At 41.2% G+C, this 21,748-nt stretch overlaps 2 protein-coding genes across 2 annotated transcripts in view; both read right to left on the bottom strand.

The window, feature by feature from the left end:
* LOC121958579 (wings apart-like protein homolog) overlaps nucleotides 1–17,901 on the bottom strand; it is a 37,115-nt gene extending 19,214 nt beyond the window's left edge. Inside the window, exons 1-5 of the mRNA XM_088069727.1 lie at nucleotides 17,142–17,901; nucleotides 14,267–14,742; nucleotides 7,929–8,688; nucleotides 6,382–6,755; nucleotides 5,389–5,513 (exon numbers count right to left, since the gene is read on the bottom strand). Of these exons, the coding sequence (XP_087925853.1) occupies nucleotides 5,389–5,513; nucleotides 6,382–6,755; nucleotides 7,929–8,688; nucleotides 14,267–14,720 (1,713 nt within the window). The 5' untranslated portion in view covers nucleotides 14,721–14,742; nucleotides 17,142–17,901. The remainder of the gene's footprint in view (nucleotides 1–5,388; nucleotides 5,514–6,381; nucleotides 6,756–7,928; nucleotides 8,689–14,266; nucleotides 14,743–17,141) is intronic.
* Nucleotides 17,902–17,980: 79 nt separating this feature from the next.
* Nucleotides 17,981–20,578, bottom strand: LOC121958580 (E3 ubiquitin-protein ligase TRIM35). Its single transcript, XM_042507594.2, has one exon. It carries the CDS (start codon nucleotides 19,811–19,813, stop codon nucleotides 18,422–18,424), a length of 1,392 nt encoding a protein of 463 aa, XP_042363528.2. The 5' UTR covers nucleotides 19,814–20,578; the 3' UTR covers nucleotides 17,981–18,421.
* Nucleotides 20,579–21,748: the final 1,170 nt, after the last annotated feature.

Below are 21,748 nucleotides of genomic sequence, written 5' to 3'. Positions count from 1 at the left end.
TCATGTTCAATGTCTGACAGAAAATAAATATTTAAACCAAAATTAACCTTATGATATCTTCATATCTCATTAACGAGTAAAAGAGAACCTTTAAGCTTGACAGTAATAGTGATTTGATGTATATCGAGATATATCGATATTGACTGATATGAAAAAAAAATAGAGTGATGAGACTTTATTCCATATTGCCCAGCCCTAATTACTGGGTCAATTAAGAGTTTAATATGTCTCTGAATGACCTTTTAATTCATGTTTTAACTTATCTTTTTAGTCAGTCTTAACCCTCTGAAACATGAGCAGATCGGTTTAATTTCTTTCAAAAACAATTATGAGCAATGAGCAACTTTACACATGGCCCAAAAATAAGCAAGAATTATTAAAAATATTTTTAAAAATTACCTGAAAATAATAAGAAGAAAAAAGTACAAAAAAAGAAAGAAAACCACCCGAAAAAAGGGCTAAAAATTGAAAAATTGCCATGTATGTAAAATTATGATAATTAAAAAATATATATCTTTTGGAAAGTGTTCTCTATTTTTCAAACTAATTTTCAGCTCATTTTCTTGTTAACTTTTACTAATTCCTTACATTTTGTGGGATAGTTCTTGCCAAGTTGGTCTGCCCCCCCCCATGTTTTTTCACCCAAAGAAATCAAACCAATTTGCTCCAGTTTCAAAGGGTTGAAGACTTATTAATATTCTGTGTATACCACCTTTTAGAGTTTTGCTTTCAAGTAGTGTTTGGCCATGTGAAATTTCAGATTTCTACTCCGAATGGCATATTTAAACACAAATATTCAAAACTACTCCGAAAGCAAAGAATAGCGTGTGTCCACATTTCAACACAGCTCTGTTCATAATCTCAAAGTGTTTTCAGTCGTTTCTCGTGAACTTTTAAGACTGATAAGAGCTCAAAAGAAGAAAGCAGAAACGGGGTTGTAGATAAAAATACTTGTGAACAGGAAGAAGAAAAAGCAGAGAGAGGTGAACGAAAACAGGAGAAGTGGACGCATATTAAACTGCTGAGAGACGGCCAGCACTGATCAAACAGCAGGACACACTCACACACACACACACACACACACACACACACACACACACACACACACACACACACACACACACACACACACACACACACACACACACACACACACACACACACACACACTCACACACTCACACACTCACACACACACACACACACACACACACACACACACACACATACTCCCTTGGCTCATCTACTGTTGGTACACTTTTGCCAAACCTGTGGTTGGTAGTTGCCGGGGCATTCATAAAGAAAAACAAAAGAAGGACGGGCCGGACGGAGGGGGAGAAAAGAGCGAGTTGGCCGAGGAGCAGAGTGCTGGAGGAGGTGCGGGGGGATTCTGCACCGCGGGGTTAATAAGCAGAGACAAAAGAGGAGTTTGGGGATGAGCTTGGCTGTGCTGGAACATCAACACACCGAATTAAAAGCGCCCTGCAGTAATCTGAATGACACAGACGGACACATATGACACCCGCCCCGCCCACCTGCCGCTAAGCAGCATGGGAGAGATGAGAGAGAGAGAGGAAGGTGGGCGATGGAGGCCGTGGTCCTGCTGTTTTGGCATCGCAGGGTTAAAGTTAACAGCAAACTGACTTCTCATTGGTCACAGTTGACAAAAACAAGCTGAGAACGTGAATTAACTTAAATCGCTTTTCATCCGCTTTGATTTTGCAGCTGTCTGATTCATTTTTTTGTGTAGAAATGTCACCAAACAGAACATTTGTAGTTGACAACAAAACCAGCCAAACTTCACGAAACTTGATACCCAACTTGATACTACTGTAAAAAATAAAAACATGCATTTAAACACCCCCCCCCATCTTCTAAAAGCGTTATTTTGGCAAAGGTCTTACAGGTGTGCTTGTGTTTAGACGACATTTAGCTCATTATATTAAAAAAAAACATGGTTATATCTGATATTCTTGAAAGCAAACTCAAGACGTACCTTCCTTTTTAGTTTGGCTTTCAATTGAACTTTATTTATTTATTGACTATTTATTTACATTCACATGTGTATGGTGGTGGTGGTGGGGGGGGTATAATTGTATGAAGCACTTTATGAAAAAGTGCTATACAAATAAAGTGTGACTGATTGATTGATTGATTCTCCTGATATTATGTCAAGACCAGATTAAAAAAAAGAAAACAATCCCCAGCCTGAGTTGGACCTGAGACATGATGGACAGATGAAGACTGAGCACAGAGTCGTCTCTCCCTCTCGGTTGTGGGAAGCAGACCAAACATTACTGGTAACACAGTGAGAAGAGGCTCACTGTTATGGATGTAATCACTGCTTGTCCCATAAAGCTTTCCCTAAATAAACCTACTCCTAAATATGGATGAGTCCATCCATGCGCTGTCATTATGGTAAAATCCAATATCTCCCAGCGTCCTCTGAGGAATAACCCGACAGCACTTTGGCTCCGCCGACGCCGCAGACACACGCTTTGCTATAACTGAGGCAGAGTTTTGACAACTCCTCCGCAGGCCGGTCACTTCCACGGGCTATTGTTTTTATAATGAGCTCAACTCGGCGCTCACTCTCAATTATGTTAACTGGAGACGGAGTGAGAGAGCCGCCGTGTCGGAGAGAGAAAGACGAAAAGGAAGGGAGGAGGAGGAGATTGTGGCGGGGTGGTCAAGACGAAGTGAAGGAGACGGAGAAGAGAGCACATTATTCGTACGAGGGAGGAAAGTTATCATGAGAGAGTACATTAAGTACATTATTCTGCTCCTACAAGCAAAGTGTCTGCTGATGCTCGTACAGCCGGGCAGATGCAGAAGAAATTAACTTTACATTTGGTGCTTCAAAAGTTCCCTGCAGGTGCTGAGAGAAAACTTCCAAACAAAGTTATCTCTGCCTCGACTAAAACTTCTGAGGACGAAGCAGAGAGCATTGAACACAGCTCGCTTACAGGGCCGATAATCAACACTCGATGTTTTATTAACTGTGGTTTTTCTGTTTGAGAGGAAGTTATTACATTTTTAAAACCTCTTTCTGTGTTTTTCTATGTCGGACAGAAAAACATGAATGGATTGATGTAACGGATGGGATGTTTCTCTGATGAAATTATAATGCACAATTTAGAGTCACAGTGAAGTTGACCTATGAACTTTTGCATGTAAAATGTCATCACTTTATCATTTTTTCCTATGAGACATTTGTGAAATTTTGTCATTATTAGTGTATGAATTCTTGAGTTATGGCCAAAAACACATTTTGTGGGGTCAAAGTGACCTTTGACCACCAAAATCTAATCAGTTCATTGTTGAATCCAAGTGGACGTTTGTGCCAAATTTTAAGAAATTCCCTTACAGCTTTCTAGAGATATCGCCTTCACAAGAATAAAGCGGATACTAGGTCACTGACTTTTGACCACAAAAATATAATCAATCCATTGTTGAGTTAAAGTAGACGTTTTTGACAAATTCGGTGAATTCCATTGACATGTTCTTCAGATATTGAGATCGCAAGAATGAGAAGGATGCAGGGTCACCTTGACCTTTGACCACCAAATTCTAATCAGTTTATCATTGAGTCCAAATGGACGTTTAATTAAAAAAAATCCTCTAGGGGTTCTTGAGCCATTATGTTCATGCGAATGGGACAAACAGACCAACAAATAGACAGATGGAAACCCAAAAATAAAATGCCTCTAGCCAGGGCTATCGTAGATGCAGAGGAATAAAAACATAAATAATATGCAAACTGTTATATAAACACTAAAAGCATAAATCTAAGTTATTACACTCCAATTAATCATGATCCCCTTTCATGAAACAAATCTAAATTCAGAATTAGCTGTTAATAACAATCATGAATCATGTTTCCAGACAACTTTAAATTTTCTGATGAAGAGAGGCCTCGCAGAGCTCGTTATGACAAACTAAAGAAACTGCACTGAGATCTACACTCCTACAGCACAACCAGACTAAAATCAAATCATGTCTTCAGTCCAAGCTTTGCACCTGATGAACGGCTTTAACTGCAGTGAGATTCGAGCTGCAGTAAAAATAACTTCAAGGAGGAAACGCTGACACACACAGTACACGAGTTACTTCAGACTGCTGGTCTGGATCAGTGACATTGATCTCCACTATAAAAAGGCACCGACGGGGCACTTCTGAAACCAATGAGTCTGATATCCGGTCAGTCTGAGAGCAAAGCCACACGCCATTATAACGCTGATGAAGGAAAGAAACACAGCTCAGAGACGACTAGAGCTTCCACTCATCAAGCCATGAATAAACCAGAGCGCACACACACACACACACACACACACACACACACACACACACACACACACACACACACTGAGTCATACTGGGTGTAGGTGGAAAGTCCCGTCTTCACAGGTTCATGCACATCTCTTTTTGAAATACATAACAAGGGAAGGTTTCACAGTTGGGGATCCAAATCATTCACTCAAGGTTGACATATTTATCAGTTTGTGACTAATCAACGTCAAAATGTTGGTTTATAAACTATCATTATTGGGGGAACAAAACCTGAAGATAAGCAAAAGAAGAAAAGTTTAAAAAAGAGAAGAAAAAAAACATGAAAATGGCCCAAACATTTCTGAAAATTGATTTTTTTTTTAAATCCAACATTTTTTCTGTAACATAACTTTTAAATATATAATAATACTAATATATTTTGAACATTTTCCCCCCTTTTTGTTTTTTGATAATTTTCTGATAAAACAACTAATTTTCAGCTCACTTTTTTGTCACCTTTTACTAATTTCCTGCAGTTTTTGGGACATTTCTTGCCCTGTTGTTCATTGCCTTTCCCTCATGTTTTCTAAAGAAATCAAACTAGTTTGCTCAAAGTTTAAAGGGTCAGCTCAAGAAAAATGATAAGATCTGGGAACTTCTGTCAAATATTGTACAGACAAATCCACATAACAGCTACAGACTTGTTTCTAACCAAATTATGAACCAGCTACAAAAACATAACACTTTGATTTCTCACTTGATGTCCTGCCTCCTGCACGCTCCACCCAGCGTCAGCCCTGACCCAAACAGAGTATTTACAGTAGATGAGAATGTGTTTGACGTGTGTGCTACCGTTAAGGTTAGAAAATGGCTTTGGTTTGGCTCTTTTCATGATTTTTGTTTTTCAAAAAAATATACAGACTACCATCAGTCAGTAGTGTAAAGACTATCTGAGTGTGCGTCAGTATTTTGCAGTCCCGTTTCAGTTCCTGGTCCACAGATTCAGTTGACATTTGAAGCTGCAGAGGGTGCAACATGAAATATCAGCCAACACGGAGCACTCGCCCGTGCAGAGAGAGAGACTTTAACGAGAGAGCCGAATTTAACGTTGTGTCTGACCTTCTTATGCGCGCTGAAGATCCTCCTGAAGGTGTCCGGGTTCTTCTCGGCCGGTTTGCCCGGCGGCGGCCTCCTGGTTACTCCAGCCAACACTCTGAGGCTGTCCTCTGAGAAGTCCAGGATGTCTGCACACATAACACACACTCAGTCAGAATGAGTGTAAACGTGGACTTGTTCAGACCACATAAACATCACTCTGTGGATTGACACACTGACCATACGTTTACATGCACTAAATATTGGAGTTTTGACCTTATTCTAGAGAAGACGATATTCCTACTACTAATGAACAATTCACTAATATTTCTGATTACATTCAGCTGTTCATACTCTGATTAACGTGCCCTCACATCAATGATCACTTTAAAAAAAAGAAATTAAAAAAAAAACGTGGAACAGCTGGATCTGCTTTTGACATTTAGTTTGCTGCATCAAAATACGTTTTTTTTCCCACCGGTAGCAGACTTGTTACTCTTTGATTCCCTCAACCCCTTTCTAGCGCTACAATTTTTGTGCATATTTAAAAATCTGTTGATATCAAAGGCTTTCGTGATGTTTAAAAGTAGGTGTGTTTGTCTTTCAGACCTGAAAAGTGAGCTTTTCTTTCAAGCACGCATCTCTACACCAGCCCTGCAAACTGTTGGCCAGTTGGTTTGTGCACAGAGCTGACTGTAAACAGACAAGCGGCCGTGTGCAGCAAGCCGGCTCCTTTCTGGTGTGTGACAGCTGCATTTTCTTCTTGGGTTTGTTGTAACGGTGTTTATGCTATATTTCCAGCTCTGTGTATGCTGCAGGTATGTGGGTAAAAAAAAAAAGTGCTGTATATCAGTGATGATGCGAGCGCTCTATGTTTCAACATCATTAAGTTGTAGCAACGCACAAAGATTTTTCATTCATGTGTGTGTGTGTGTGTGTGTGTGTGTGTGTGTGTGTGTGTGTGTGTGTGTATGCATGTGTGTGTGTGTGTGTGTGTGTGTGTGTGTGTGTGTTAACCTGTTCGTATCCTGCTCTCCTGCCTCTCTGAGTTCTTCTTGTTCTCCTTGACTGTCGGTCTCTCCAGCCTCTCCAGCCTCTCAAAGGGATCCGGCGGTTCGTCGGTCACAGTTTCTTCGTCATTGACCACTGCCGGGCTTTTCTTGGCGGCCGTGGCCTTCTTGACCCTCCTCCTCCTCTCTTTAGCGCTGTCGTCATCGTCGTCTGCGCCGTCACTGTCGCTCATGTCGTCAAAGCCGAAGTACTGGATCTTGTAGCTGGATCGTCCGTCTGCGCTGTCGGTGCTGTTCTCATCCTGATGGGCGTCGGCGTCTTCGAAGCCGAACAGCTCCAGCTTGCTGTCCTTCTTCGACTTTGTCTGGCTTTGTTTGAACCTGAGGCGAGGACGGGGACACATCGACAACAAACACGGTTTACATCCTGCACTCAGGAGTGAGACAAAGCCAAGCTTTGTTTATACGTTTTAACAAATTAATTACAATCAATTTTTAAGTGATGCACTCATGTGGCGCTCTGCAGCGAGTCTTGTCGAGTGCATTTCTTATTTCCAACTTCAGGCTTCAGTGACATGAAAGAGCAACCGGCCAAATCTTAATTAACACTTTCACGAGACTGTTGAGGAAACTAATCTGTTAATTCCAACACAGGTAATGAAGGAAAACTTAATTAAAATTTGTTTCTTGCAGCACCTAAAAATATTCAGCAGACGTCCTGTGACAGTCTCACTTTGATGCGTCACAAAAATAAAATTACTGAGTATTTATTTTCATGGGCAAAAAAGGGGATCAAGCATAACAGACAGATATGTGACAGTGAAGGACAAAATGAATCAGTGCTTTTACCTGCAGCCTCACACGCAGAGCTGAAAACATGTGAAAGATGTAACACGCGTGAAATGAAAAGCGGTCCGTGTGTCTGTGAGCAGAAACGTTCCTCTTTACAAATCCTGTTCAAGCCGTTTGCTTCACTGATTGTTCCCTCTTCATCTAGTTTCACGGTGAACCGTTCAGAAAGTAGCTGCAGAGAAGAAACTTTTAACGTCTTTTTCCTTCTTTAGTCAACAGTCAGGTGTCTGCACTCGGACTCCTCTGCTCAGACTGAGATGGAAGCTGCTGCTATTTACAATATTTCTACAATGTTTATGTTTACAGTTGGGTCGATTTCTGGTTCTGCCGGTCCAGACTGGTGTACGAGCTTAGAGCTTTGATTATATGTAAACTAGCTGAACCAGCATCGGTAAGTATGACATATCTGACAGATTAAAAAGTAGCTCCTCTGCAGCAGTTTGTCACTCGTGGGGTAGATGAGAGCAGGTGTTAAGTTTTAGGCCCAGCAGAATTAACTCCTTTTTTTAATTCCTTAATTAATAATTCCTTTTTTTGTTAAATTTAAGGCTTTTTTTAACCTTTTACTAATTTCTTAATAATTTCTGGGGTCACTTCTCAAGTTGCCCATTGCCGCCTTCTCATGTTTTTTTTTTCAAAGAAATCAAGCCACTCTGCTTAGGTTTCAAAGGGTTAAAACACTGTTTTCAGGTGTTGTTCTACCTTGTGTTTTGTTGTTCCGTCTTCTTGCGCTGCCATCCCACCTCTCCCAGCTCTGCGGAGCTGCCGGACCCGGCGCCGCCGCTCCCACCTGAGGGTGCTGCATCAGTGCTGAACTCCTCCACACCTCTGTCCTGGATGGTGACGTTACACTTGGACACAGAGGACGGGTGCAGCACCGTGTAGTCTCTCGTCCTGCCCCGTCCCCCTCCTCCACCTGTCGTCTTATTACTGCTGTCAGATGTGGATTTGGGGAGATCTGTGGCAGAAGCGCAGGTGAAGCTGCTAGAGTCTGAGGCTTTGCCCTGTTTGTTGGGCCTCCTGTAAGTCCGACAGTTCGAGTTTCTTACAAGTGAGGAGGAGGAGGAGGAGGAGGAGGAGGTCTGGGAGGAGGTCTGGGAGTAGTCTGACGTCTCCACTAAGAAGTCTGTGTCCCCTCCGAGGTCCTCGCTCTCGCTGGGGCTCTGGAGCCGAGGGGGAGAGGGGGGCTTCTCGTGCCGGCTCCTCCCGAGGTCTAACCTGCCCGCAGTGACGCCCGCTGTAGCCCAGGAGAGCGTGGGGGCGGGGTTACGAGGTTCCTGGCTGGGTGAGGGCGGACGAAGACCCATGATGGCGTCCCAGGAGTCATAGGTGGACTCTGCCTTGGACCCTGTCTTCAGGGCAGTGGTCTGCGCAAGCGGCTTCTTATCGCTCTCTGAAGCGTTTTGGTACCAGGAGTAGCTGTGCTGGTTATCTGACGGCGCCGAGCTCGCCTGGGACTTTCCTACGAGAAAGAAGAAGACACACACTCAGAGTCGGTCCCGTCATATATCATCGACTGGCGGCATCAAATGTTTGTTTTTATGTTCACTAAACAAGGAAACTTTACACTTTTTTAGCGCTATATTCAAATTATTTGGACAGTGTCTACTATTGGACTTAATTTAGTTCAGCGATGTCAGTTTTGGTTCATTTTGCTTTCCACAGCCTGACGACATTACTGGTAACTTAATGGTTAATTTTTGGGGGAAAATTGACTCAGTGAGTTTTAACAGCGCAGTAAACTGAAGAGTAGAAAAACAAACCTGTGGAACAATATCATGACTGGTCTAGAATATTCACTGACTAACAGTTAACTGAAAACATCCCTGTAAACTCTATCTTAATATCTACTATAATGGCAACTAATTAATACTGTCATTATCAATTCATCTGTTTAGCATTTTTTTTTATTTATTGATTAATTGCTTGGCTAATAAAATAAAATAAAATACAAAAAAACAACTATCACAGGTTTTAACCCTTTGAAACCTGAGCAAATTCACTTGATTTCTTTCAAAAACACGAGGCAGCAATAAGCAACACAATAAACTGAGAAGGAAATAGGCTTTAGATTAATTTGCAGAATGATCATGTATGCCGTTTAATTCAGTGCAATCTTCTTTTACATGTGTGTCAAACCCAAAAGTTCTCAATCTGTTCACATTTTAAAGCAGCTACATTTATTCACACTACACAGTGACGAGTTACAGCCTCCAGCATACTTTCTGCTACAACAACACTTCTGGGTAACTTTACACGCTGCAATACGACTGTGTGCATAAAGATTGCACCATTTTAAAAAAGCACCTTTACACAGTGAAAACAGGTGTCTCTCTCTCTCTCTCTCTCTCTCTCTCTCTCTCTCTCTCTCTCTCTCTCTCTCTCTCTCTCTCTCTCTCTCTCTCTCTCTCTCTCTCTCTCTCTCTCTCTCTCTCTCTCTCTCTCTCTCTCTCTCTCTCTCTCTCTCTCTCTCTCTCTCTCTCTCTCTCTCTCTCTCTCTCTCTCTCTCTCTCTCTCTCTCTCTCTCTCTCTCTCACACACACACACACACACACACACACACACGGAGCTGCTGCAGAGTTTCACGTTTAACTCATTCACCAGTTGATTTGTGTCTTCAAGGAAATCAAGAGGGTCTGGACCCCTCTGCCAGGACAACACACTCACTCTTATAATTTGCACCCTGTGGCCATCTCTGTCTTCACGGATAACAGACGGGTGACAATACCGGACTCGTTACTCTGAGCAAAGACAGGAAATTGTTTCACAGTGTAACATCAAAGAATATCTGTATCTGCTCTGGAAATGAGCTTGTGGGTTTTTTTAAGGGCTGTGTTGTTGAAGCGTAGCAAAACCAGAAAGTAGGCCATTTCACTCCTTCTTTGCTCTTCAGCCCTTATTTGGCGAACGAATAATAAGACTCACAAAGGATGACAGAGGACGTTTCACTCTTTGTGTCAGCTCCTCCAAAGCATCAGCAGCAGTCTCCGTCCTTAATGTGTAAAATGGTGAACCCTGATCACTGGTTACACTGTGTTTCATGCTTTTCATCATCTCAGGTACCCAGGTGAGATCGCGACAGAGCAAGAAGGTTTTTCGAATCGTGCTCAAAGACACACCGGCTGTAACAGAGGTTTGTGGCACCTGAGGGGCCGTTTACACGGCAACAGTTCTTGCATAAAGCGTTAAACTTTTGTTGTGGTTTGGCCTTTCGTTCACATGACAATAGCGTTTTGGGGGCATGGAAACGCAAACTTTTTTTACACTAGGTTCCAGAGTGTTATCTTTTGAAAACGCCACAGAGTAAACTGGCGATGTGAGAACGGTGATGTCACGGCCGCTCTTCATGTAGGCTCGTGGTCTTCTTCTGTGGTGTGTCATTACAAAGTGACACCACCAGCTGGCCTGGCATGCAGACAACTAGAGCTGTGCATCTTCAACGGTCACAATTTAATTATTATCATGTCAATGATTCCATTTAATTTCACGATGAATTGAACCTTCAATTGTCTATTTTAATGCAAATGGCTACTTTTTCATCAATAAATGCAAGCAGTCAGCTAGCTCCATTCTCCCATAATTCAATGCAACTTTGCTACCATATGCCGCTGGTTGCTGCAGAGATGCAGTGATGCAGAATCATTGATGTTCACATCATGATGCATCTTAGACACTATTAATTTTTACACCAGGCTCGTTTTCACAGCGTTATCTTATGAACACAGATTTTTTTTTCTAAACGCAAAGAAAAGACTTTTCCATTTCTAGTAGGACCATTCTTGTCAAAACGTGGTGCCTAAACCTAACCTAAAGAAGGCAACAAGTGCTGGCCAATCAAAGACAGAGAAGTAGAGGTCATGCCTGAAATATCACTAAAATGTAGGAAAGGATTATTTTCACATAGTGTAACTCTGCTCACACAGCTCCCTGACGCAAGTCAACGTATTACTAACGACACTTGCTGGCTTCTGTGTGTTACGTGTTGTCCGTCACTCACAGCTCCGAACATGAGAAATCTGTAGCAGTGTTTTAAAGCTGCTGAACAAAAGGGATGGAGCTTAAACCAATCTGTAAAAAAATACCAGACTGGCCTCAATCGTGAGGATTTGCTCAGGGTGTCCATTAATGCACAACATTGTAAATAAATTCAATTTGATCAAATGATCTTCAAAATTGTAGCTTCTGAAGCACAAATTCGGGTGAACCAAAATAAAACTTTTAATTCACACTCAAAGGTTTCATGGTGGAAACCCACAGGCCGCACACATTCACTGTACAATGACTTCTACTGAGAAATGAAGTCTGTGAATCAATTGATGTATTTCTCTTGATCGTCTTTGCACAATTTGTGGATTGATTTTAAGGGGGAAGGGGCCACATCGCACATGAGTTAAAATGCATTTTCCCTGTATATGTTATTTAATTTCCTGTTCAAAACTGAAGCGTCTCACTATCTTCCTGAACACAAACATCAGTCAGCTCCACAGTGTCAGCACACTTTTTCAGAGGAGTTATTTGGCCAAGGATTTTGTCATATTTACTGAGTCAACATGGCCATGGCAGTGTTTCAGTTGAACTCCGGTGTCGCGCTGGCGTCCCTTCAATATGGCTCGGCTCTGTGGAGACGTCACTGTGAGCAGACGTGCTCACTGAGGCACAGCTTGTTGTTCAGAGTCACTTCGAGTGGCTCGCGTCTCTGGCAGGTGGCCAGCAGCAGTCACGGAAAGCTGAGGGCGAGTCGAGCTGAAAGCAACAACACTGACAGCGAGCAGAGAAACAATTCAACTCATTTCTCTGATGCTGTTCACTCAAAAATGAAAGCTGAAGAAATGACACTTGTGGAAACCACGAGCACTTGTTGATTTTTCTAAAAGTGATTGTAAACGAACTCGACATTAGTCCTCATATATGCGCAGCGTGTAACGAAGCCCGATAATGAAAACTGGACAAGTTTTTTGACCTTTACTTTCAGAAGAACTCACATGGAGACAAATGCAAAGTCCAAAGGAGCGTTTAGTTTGACAGAAGTCACTGAGTTTGTAATCTGAACACCCAGAATTCATTTAACATCTGCAAACCATCACAAGATGAATGTGACTTTTCCCCACAAAGGATTTTGGTTTTGTGCCAAATGTAATTTAACATGAGCCTGAGGATGCCTCCATCAATAATTTTGATCAGTGTTGAGATCACAATTACTTAAAATGATTATTATTTTTTTTAGGGACAAAATATTTTTATTGCATTGTTAAAATAACAAAAAAAACGTTCACCTCGTGCTACATTTCTGCTAATGTACAAATCTTTGCATGAAAATGAGACTGAAAATACAGTTCTTCTTCACCTAAATTCAGTGCATCTCATATTAATAGGTTTTGTATTTTTATTTTTTACAGCGGTCATGTTTTCATGACAAACTGCAGCGTCACCGTCATGATGTCTGAGTTGAAACTGGATAAGGACGGAGATTAACGGTACAGTAACGTAATGAACTCATCTACTGCAGATTTTGGTGGTTTTTTTCGGGTATTTCAGTTGTGTTGCTTTACAACGCAGACACAGTCTCAAGCACTATTTGCATATTTACTCTCTCCTAAATCCAAAATACTTCCAAACAACAAATGATGAAGGTGTGAAATCTTTGCATCAAAATGAGACAGAAAATAAGGTTCTTCTTCACCTAAATTCAGTGTATCTTATATTAATATGTTTCCACCACTGTATTATTTTTTTCACAGTTCAATTACACGCTGCAGCGTCAATTTTATGATGTCTGAGTGGACACTGGAAGAGGAAGAAGGTTAACGGTACAGAAACATAACGCACTCATCTACTGCAGACTTTGGTATTTTTTAAGGTGTTTCAACAAGTTTAAACAATCTCATGCACTCTTCACTGCATATGATTTGTTCTCTCCTAAATCCAAAATACTTCCACAAAGGGTGATGATGTTGATAACGGATGATTTTTGTTTTGCCCGTCTGCATGGGCAATAGTCAGAAGAGTTATTCACAAGCTGCAGCTGCAGCGTGCATGCGCAGCAGCATGACAGCTCTTCAAAAGTGGAGGCTGATAGTTAAGGAAGTGTTTAATTTGATATTCAGCAGAGTTTTCTGAGTGGACCACATATTTTAAACATCAATATTGGAGACAATCACTAAATTGCAAAGAGCTAAATTCATGATGGCGATTAATATTTTATTAACTGTGCGAGTGCACTGTAAGAATAAATGTTATTATTTCCAAAAGAACAAAAGAATGCTTTACACATCTATTTCACAACAGGTGCGCAGGAGAGGACCGAGTAGGGACACTTTGCAGACAAACTTCGGTAACTTTATCAGGCAAAACTTTTGTCCTGTTGAAGGTCTCGTGGCTAAAACATCTTAATTGTCTATTTCAATTAATCTATTATGGTTTGTCTTTTCAATTATTCTTTTATTCTGCCTTAATCACATTTAATTGCTATAAGTGCTAGAATTCCCATGTTTACTGCTAATATTCTTTGACGTGTATTAACTCTTTTTGGTACGGGTTGTTATTGTTGTTTTTGTTTGGTAATTGTTTCTCAATTGTTTAATTCTACATTAATTTTTGTTTGGTCTCAGTTCGGCATTATTGTTGGGCTCTAATAGTCATGTTACCTCTGCAAGAAACTCCTCTTTTTCGTGTTTGTCAAAGTACTTTGTAAACTTCGTTTTTAAAGATGCTATATTAATAAAGTTATAATTATTAGTTAGTTATAATAGTATTATAATTTATATAATTTATAAAATTTATGTTGCAAGTTAGACAGAGTGCAGGAGTTTGTCTGCACAATTGTTTCCAAAAGAGTATCTGAGGTTATGATGTGCTTTAAAGAGCCATCAATAAATTGCCGAAATAAATCTACACAAGCCGTCACAATGACTGTTGTTGTGTTGTTTTGTTTTTTTAAAAAACTGTCAATCAGGGACAGGCAGTAACCAAATAGTAAATAAGTACAGAAGTGGTGCTGGTCCAGATCTCTGAGGTCAAAGGTCTGAAATTCTGTGTGTTACCTGTGATAGCACTGCTGCTGTTGAAGAACCGGGCCGTGTCACTGGGCAGCCATGATGACCCGCGAGTGGCCGTCAAAGACCCCCCCTGGATGCTGGACCTGCTCCCCGTGTCCAGAGAAACACCGGGCCTTTCCGCCTGTGGAGGCTCTGCAGAGGCCGGCTTGGCGGGCGACGGCTTGTTTCCGCTGCGAGACGTCACCGGCTTTGACTCCTCATCACTGTCGAATCCGAACGGATCCTCCAGGCCGTCTCCGCACGGACGGGGTCTCTTGTAAACCTCCAGGACAGAGTCGTTTTTGGGCACACCGGCACGCTTGGAGCCCACCTTAGCCTTGTAGGTGGTGGCCCCCCATTTGGTGCTGAGGGTGCCTCTCTTGGTGGACAGAACCTCGTCGAACTTGGACGTGCCCTCTCCTCCCTTACGGCTGTAGGTTTTACCAAATCTGGATGTCATTGTTGCATCTGGGTCATATTCTCTGAGACAAGGAGACAAGAGAGCAGAGAGGGACATTATTTAGGAGTTCAAGAGAACATTTCAATTAGCAATAAGTGTGGCCAAGACTTAAGAAGTATTTGCACAAAAAAGACCTAAAAAAGAGACATTTTCAACTGAAAGCCAAATATTGAAACTTTGAATATTCTTGCGCAGTTCTGACCTGCTTTGGAATGACTGAGTATGTTTTTAAGAGATGCTTCAAGCAGCTTTATCTTCTAAGAAAATCTAGTGTCGTCATTGTGTGTCAGCAGATTTTAGAACCAGTGCATAAAGCTATGGATTTTATTCATTTTTTTCTTTTTTATTTCAAAATATACAATCAACAGTCACAAAATGACAGTTCATTTACATTACAAATAACGACAGACAATAAAAATAAATATGCATGTAAAATGTAACGAACAGAGTTAAGTATAATACAATAAAAAATGATGAAGAGAATGGATGAGACTGTATAGAATTAACCATAATAACATGGTCTATTAAACAACTAGTGTGGTGAAAAAAGTGAGATCGTGCAGGCCATATGGGATGGGGGACTCAAATAAGGTTGCATGTTTTATAGAAAAATGTATCTTATCTTCTCTAGAGAATACAACTGTTCACTTCAGAAAGGGCTTAAAAGATGCTGAAACAGGTTTCAAACAGAAGGTGAATACAGTTATATTCAGGCAGACAGTTTGAGGAAAAATATCCTGCTTTTTCACTTTAAAGCATTTAAACCTGTTCTAATTTAAACCCAAAATACAAGTATAAACCTGAAAATGAGCTGAATATGGGACATTTAAGGGTTCATAAGAACATTTTTATTGACATCATGGAAGTGATTCCTCATATTGACCTTTTTTTTTTAACCGTTTGACCAGATGTTTAACTGCACGAGTTATTATGAATTAAATAAATATTAGTAATGTTTATGATCTAACACAATTCTTTACATTGTATCAATTTAAATTTTTACTTTGTTAGTATATAAGAAAAGTAATGTAAGCTAAGTGTGGAAATTACTGGTGCTTGTTTGTTTTTTTTTTACTTTAAAGCATGAAAACACCTGCTAATTGAAACCCGAAATAGAGGCCCCATTATCCTAATTTCCAGGATTATATTTGTATTTTGGGATCTGCTATAATAGATTTACATGCTTGACTGTTCTAATAAATAAATCATGTGTCTCATACTGACCTTTTAATGCATGCACAAAGATGGTTTACAAAACAATAAAGAAAAGGGAAAACCCCAAAAGCATAATAGTTATGAGTTCATATGAATATAAATATTGACATCATGGATATGATTTCTCACATTAACCTTGTCATGATTGTTGATCAGATGATGAACTACTTGCAGAATTAAAAATTATCAAATATTAGTCCACAAGAGATGGGCCTCTTAATATTTGTGATCTAACAAAATAATTCTGTACATTTGTATACATCCCATTTAAATTATTATCAGGTTAATGTAGTAACCTCAATCAAAGCAGACAGGGCTTTTTTTTTAAAAAAAGGTCTTAAACGACACTAACAGTGAGTGTCAGACAGAAGGTGATTACAATTATATTTAGGCGGACGGTTTAAGAAAAACTAATTTTTTTAAGCATGTAGTAATGTGCTAATTTAAACCCAAAATACAAGAATGAACCTGAGAGTGAGCAAAGTATGGGACCTTAAAGATAAGACTAGACATAAGACTATTTTTATTGACATCATGGATGTCATTTCTCATATTGACACTTCTTCAGTTTTAGTAGCCAGTGTCATAATGATTAGTCAGATTTTTAGCTTTATGCAATATTATTATGGATTAAACAAATATTAGTCCACAACAGATGGTCCTCTGAATGTTTACGATAAAAAAAAAATAAATTCTGCATGTTTTTATCATTGTAAACATTTGGTTTATGTTATTACTTAGTTAATATAGTACAAAATAAACGTTGGTTGAAGTGTGAGAATTAGTGGTGCTTCTTCTCAGCCAGCTGGTTTTACAAAACAAGGCTAACGTTGGCTAGCTTAGCAGCGAGCTAATGGCGCTAACTTACTGCTCTGAACACTGTCAGGATGCTAGCAGGGTAATACATGAAAACACACCACACATCAGGCCGTATATCCGTGTAACTACATTGAGAGACGTGTGTTAAGCGAATACGTTTTACCACATCCCGTTAAGTTAGTGTTACCGTTAGCTCGAGTTTTGACGCTAGCCGTTAGCATTAGCTCAAAACTGTGGAGCGTCACTGCAAACTGCTAGCTCCGAGCTAACAGCTAGCTAACAATAACTACAAACTGACATCGTGCCGTTAAACACGCGCAAACTTCGAACACAGACCGTTTTTCTGCCGGTAAACCGACACTGAGTTGTATCTGTGTGTCCACTTACTTGGTGAGCTAAAGGGCCGATCCGCACAAACTCTCTCCGGACCCGAAGCGGCCGTTAAACTCGCTGCACCGGAGCCACCGGGCCTGCTGCCGACCCGAGCTGCCTGCTCAGTATAAACAAGGCCGAACGGGAGCCGTTAACGGAAAATCGGCGGGTTTAAAACACAACGGTGAAAACCGAAGACGCCGACTGTTCCAGAAATATGTAGTTTATAATCCCATGAGAAGATATCGGCTGATATTTTTGAGCTAAATCGGACTTGATTGTTTCCCCCGGGTTGAGACGAAGGCTTCCATTGGACTCTCCGCTTCGTCAAACTCTCCGGAGATAGCCGAATACTGACGGAAATCTGGCGATCGACCCAAAAAAATAAAAGCACAATTCGAACATACTAAATGAACATTTTTGTAAAACCTTGTCCTCATAACGGTATCTATAAATGAAATTGCATTTTTTAAATGTGTAATCACTACAAACCTCTTCATCTACCCATTGTTTAATGTCACACTGAAACATTTATTAGTTTATTTGTCTAGTTTTGTTTTGCAGACGATAACCGGAACTGCTGATGTATTGTATTTAACCTTCACAGTGGTGCCTTCATTAATCAGAGCTGTAAAAATGTTGCATTCAGGAGCTCCCATTTGACTCGTAAAAAGGCACATTTCAAATCACAGCCCGTAATAAAACAAATCCAAAATGAAAATCTGCAAAGATTTTTCTATTTACTGGGAGAATACTGTTAACCCATGAAGGTAAAAAAAAAAAAAAAAAAAAAACTTTTTTTTTTTCAATGACCAACTGGGCTGTAAATGTCCAACAAATAGCAGTATAAACAAATAAAACTTAAATTAATAATAAAAATTATTTGATCAGTGATACTTTTGTTTTTTACTTGTGTTGTTATTAGTAGTAGTAGTATTATCATTACTATTATTATTTAAACATGATAAATGAATAATAATAATAATTATTATTATTATTATTGTTGCTAGTATTTTATTTGTATAGTTGTATTTTTTTCTTTTATTTATTTAGTCAGTTAGTTCCTCTTTTTATTTTGTTCAATTTAGTTGTTTTTTTAACTTAGTTATTCGTTTATGTGGCAAAATTCAGAACAGAACATCTGCTTGTAACTGGTAATTTGTAACTGCTTCGCATGTTTTAGAAAGGAGGGAAGCCAGCATGCTCAGGTTTCAAAGGGTTAATTTTTTACAGTACATGTGGTCGGGGGTCCTGCTGCTGTTTGAGCTGAGGGGCCCTTGGCCTAAAACAGATCTTTAACCGTCCACTGTGACAGAGACCTTTGCAGGCAGTATTCTCAGAGGGGTCGTCTTCCTGGTGCACAGGTACGGGGACAGTCTCTCAGTGAAAGTGTGTGTGAAGGTGTGTACGTGTGTGTTGGTGTCAGGATCTGAAAAGGACAACGTGCCTGCGTCCCAGTCCAGATGGACTCGGATCCTGTGGAGCTTCCCTCTGACCGGGAGTGGACTGTATTTGTGTGTGGGGGAGTACGCTCTGTAGCCTGCATCGTTAAAGTCCACGCTCCACACCATCGACCCTGAGAACCCCTTCCTGCACACAGACTCTGCCAGCACCCCGAGCTCCCAGTCTCTGTTGTCTCCGACCTCCACGTCCCAGCTGTGTGTCCCCGAGTCGAAGCTCTCAGAGCCGAGGACAGCGTCCCAGTACGCAAACCTCTCTGGGTTCTCGGGAAGCTGCCGGATCTTTCCGTGTCTCACTCTGGTCAGATCTTCAGACAGGACCAGTTCTGTACCAGCAGTGTTTGGGTCCAGAACCACAGGACTGTAGGAGACCATGTCCTTCATCTTGTTCCAGATGTTGAAGGTGAGGTTGCCCAGGTGTTTGACCTCATCGATCAGAGCTCCTGAGAGCAGCTGTGGATCCTCCAGCAGGGGACGCCGCTGGACTCTGTCCACCGCAGCCTTGTAGTTGAGCAGGAAGGAGACGTCCTCGGCTCTCAGCTCGTCCTCTGTGTCTCTGACTGTGTCTGAAAGAGCTGCTATCTCTCTGCTCAGAGCCTCCAGCTCCTCCTTCATCCTCTGACTCTTCTGCTCCTCTTCCTCCCTCAGTGCAGCCATCCTGGCCTCCTCTTCCTCCTCCAGAAACTGGTGAAGCTTCTTAAACTGCTCCTTAATCTGCCTCTCTGTGCGTCGGGCCTGGACCTTCATGTGAGCTGCTGTTTGATCAAACTGCACTTTCACTTCATTAAAAACGCTTAACTTGTCCTGTAAGAGCTTCAGAAATCTGTGGAGCTCCTCTCTGTGAACCTGAGCAGCTTCATCCACCGGGCTGAACCTGTGGTCAGAGTGTATTTTGGCATCTCTGCAGACGACACACACCGGCTGCTGGTGGTCCAGACAGAAGAGTTTGAGTTTCTCAGAGTGCAGACGGCAGTGTGTCACTGACGAGGCTCCTTGACCTCGCTGTCGTAAAAAGGCCTCGCACAAGTTCTTCAACGCCAAGTTACGAGGTGGATCACCACACTGAGACACTGTCCGACAAACTGGACATTCTTGGATTCGCCTCTCCGTCCACCAGCTCTGCAGACAGGCTTTACAGAGGCTGTGGCTGCATGACAGCAGGACGGGATCTTTGAAGATGTCGTGGCAGGCAGGGCAGATGAAATCCTCCTCCAGCTGAGAAGCCATTTTCCTCTGAGAGGCAGACAGGAGATGGTGCCGCTCCTCAGAAAGTTACTTTCTTTTTGAGTTGTTTTTCAGAAAACTCTTATTCCATTAGTGGGGTCAGCAGTATCCTAAAATCCTACAAACATAGCAAAATCGAAGAAATGTCCTGCATTCACAGAAATGTCGTAAAATAATACAATGTTCCTAAAATCATAAACATCCTAAAAGCCCAGGAACATCCCAAAAAAGTGTCCAAAATCCTAGAAGCACCCTAAAAGCCCCTAAATGTCCTAAAATCCTAAATGCCCCAAAATCCTAAAAATGTCCTAAAATCCTAGAAATTTCCTACATTCACAAAAATGTCCTAAAATCATAGAAACTCCCTAAAATCTTAGAAAAAAAGCCCAGAAACATCCTTTGGGAAAAAAAGTCCAAAATCCTGGGAACATCCTATAATCCTAGAAACATCCTTAAAGTCCAGAAATTCCCCAAAATCTAAGTAGTCCTAGAAATATCCTAAAATCCTGACGTCATGGCAGGCGGGGCAGCGAAAGTCTTCCTCTGACATCAAGGCCGTCGTCCTCTGAGAGAAGCTGAGCTCGCAGCAGGCTGACAGGAGGTGGTGTCGCTCCCACACACTAACTTTCACTCTGAGTTCTTCTTCAGAAAACTCTCTTTCCATTTGTGGAGTCAGCAGAGCCCCAGATGTCCCAGCGGTCCCAGTATGTCCTGCTGAAGTTGTCCTCTGTCAGCTGAAGTCTCCTGTGGGTCTGAATCTTTTGCTCTTTGTTTGTTGCCGGTAAACAGACTCAACAAACTGCATTTCCTGGTGTGTCTCAGGTGAGTCACAGAGTGGGAGGAGCTCAGAGGGATCACACAGGTTAAGCCTCACGCTTAAAATCATTGTTGATGTTTCCAATATTTCACCTCAACAACGTTTCATCATGCAGGTGCCACTTATTATTTTCCAAGATGGAACAGTATGGAAAGTCTACAAACTACAAAAGATCTGGTAACAAAGCTTTTCAGAGATCACTTAAAATCCCTGAATGCTTTCATCAAATACTTCTCATAATTATGCATCAAAACTAAAGTAGGCAATTTCATGTTGTCGTCATCGTGCAAAAATCCCATCATAACCTCTGAGCATGTTGTCTGAGAGACTTCTTCTGCTTCTCTTGACTCTGTTTTTAGGAGAATTTGTCCACTCAGGTCAGCGTTCCTGTTAGCTGCTCTACAGATCAGGTGAGTGTGCAAGTTCCTTCAGGTGGTGCTAAGATGTATTTGTACGACTTGAAAATGGATTCAAACTGAACATAAAACTCCACCTCAAAAAATATATGCATTCTTTCCTACATTGTATTGCAACTGTTGCACAACAACTTCCCTCAGGATAAATAGAAAAATTTAATTAGATTGTTTCTTAAAACCATTTTTACAGACTTGCTTTTATGTTTTATTTTGTCATTTTATTTCTTTTTTTGAATTAAAAAAAATATATATATTTACCTTTTTGATTAATGTTTTATCTATTTCATTTCATTGATTTCATTGAAAAATCAATAAAAAAACAATAGCCTTTTCACAGTTTTGTCTCCTTGTTTTTGAGATTTTGAGGAGGGATGGCTGGAGCTCTTGCCATTTGCTGCAGGACCTGAAATGATCCCGGTGCTTGTTGACATGCACCCTGCCTCGGCTATCTGTTTCTTCAGGGCAGTCGGGTCATCCTGGCATCGCGCCTCACTTCTTCAAACTGAAAAACCAGTTACTGCGGAGCGCTAAGCCTGGCTGAAATCCCTGTGTGGCATGCTGCGGCCCCTGTGCCAGCAGCAGGCTGACGTTACCGCACCGTGAAGGTCTGACAATAGAGAACAGATCAGAGTGTTTCCCCGAGCAGGCCATGGGTGTTGAGAACCTGGCAGAGCGTCGTGGTGGCTCCCCGCGGTGTTTAGGCGT

This window comes from Plectropomus leopardus, chromosome 19 (genome assembly GCF_026936395.1).
Source record: "Plectropomus leopardus strain MGB_pleo_1.0 chromosome 19, ASM2693639v1, whole genome shotgun sequence".
NCBI lineage: Eukaryota > Metazoa > Chordata > Actinopteri > Perciformes > Serranidae > Plectropomus > Plectropomus leopardus.
The sequence above is the reverse complement of the archived record's forward strand: the minus strand, read 5'-3'. Positions and strand labels throughout refer to the sequence as shown.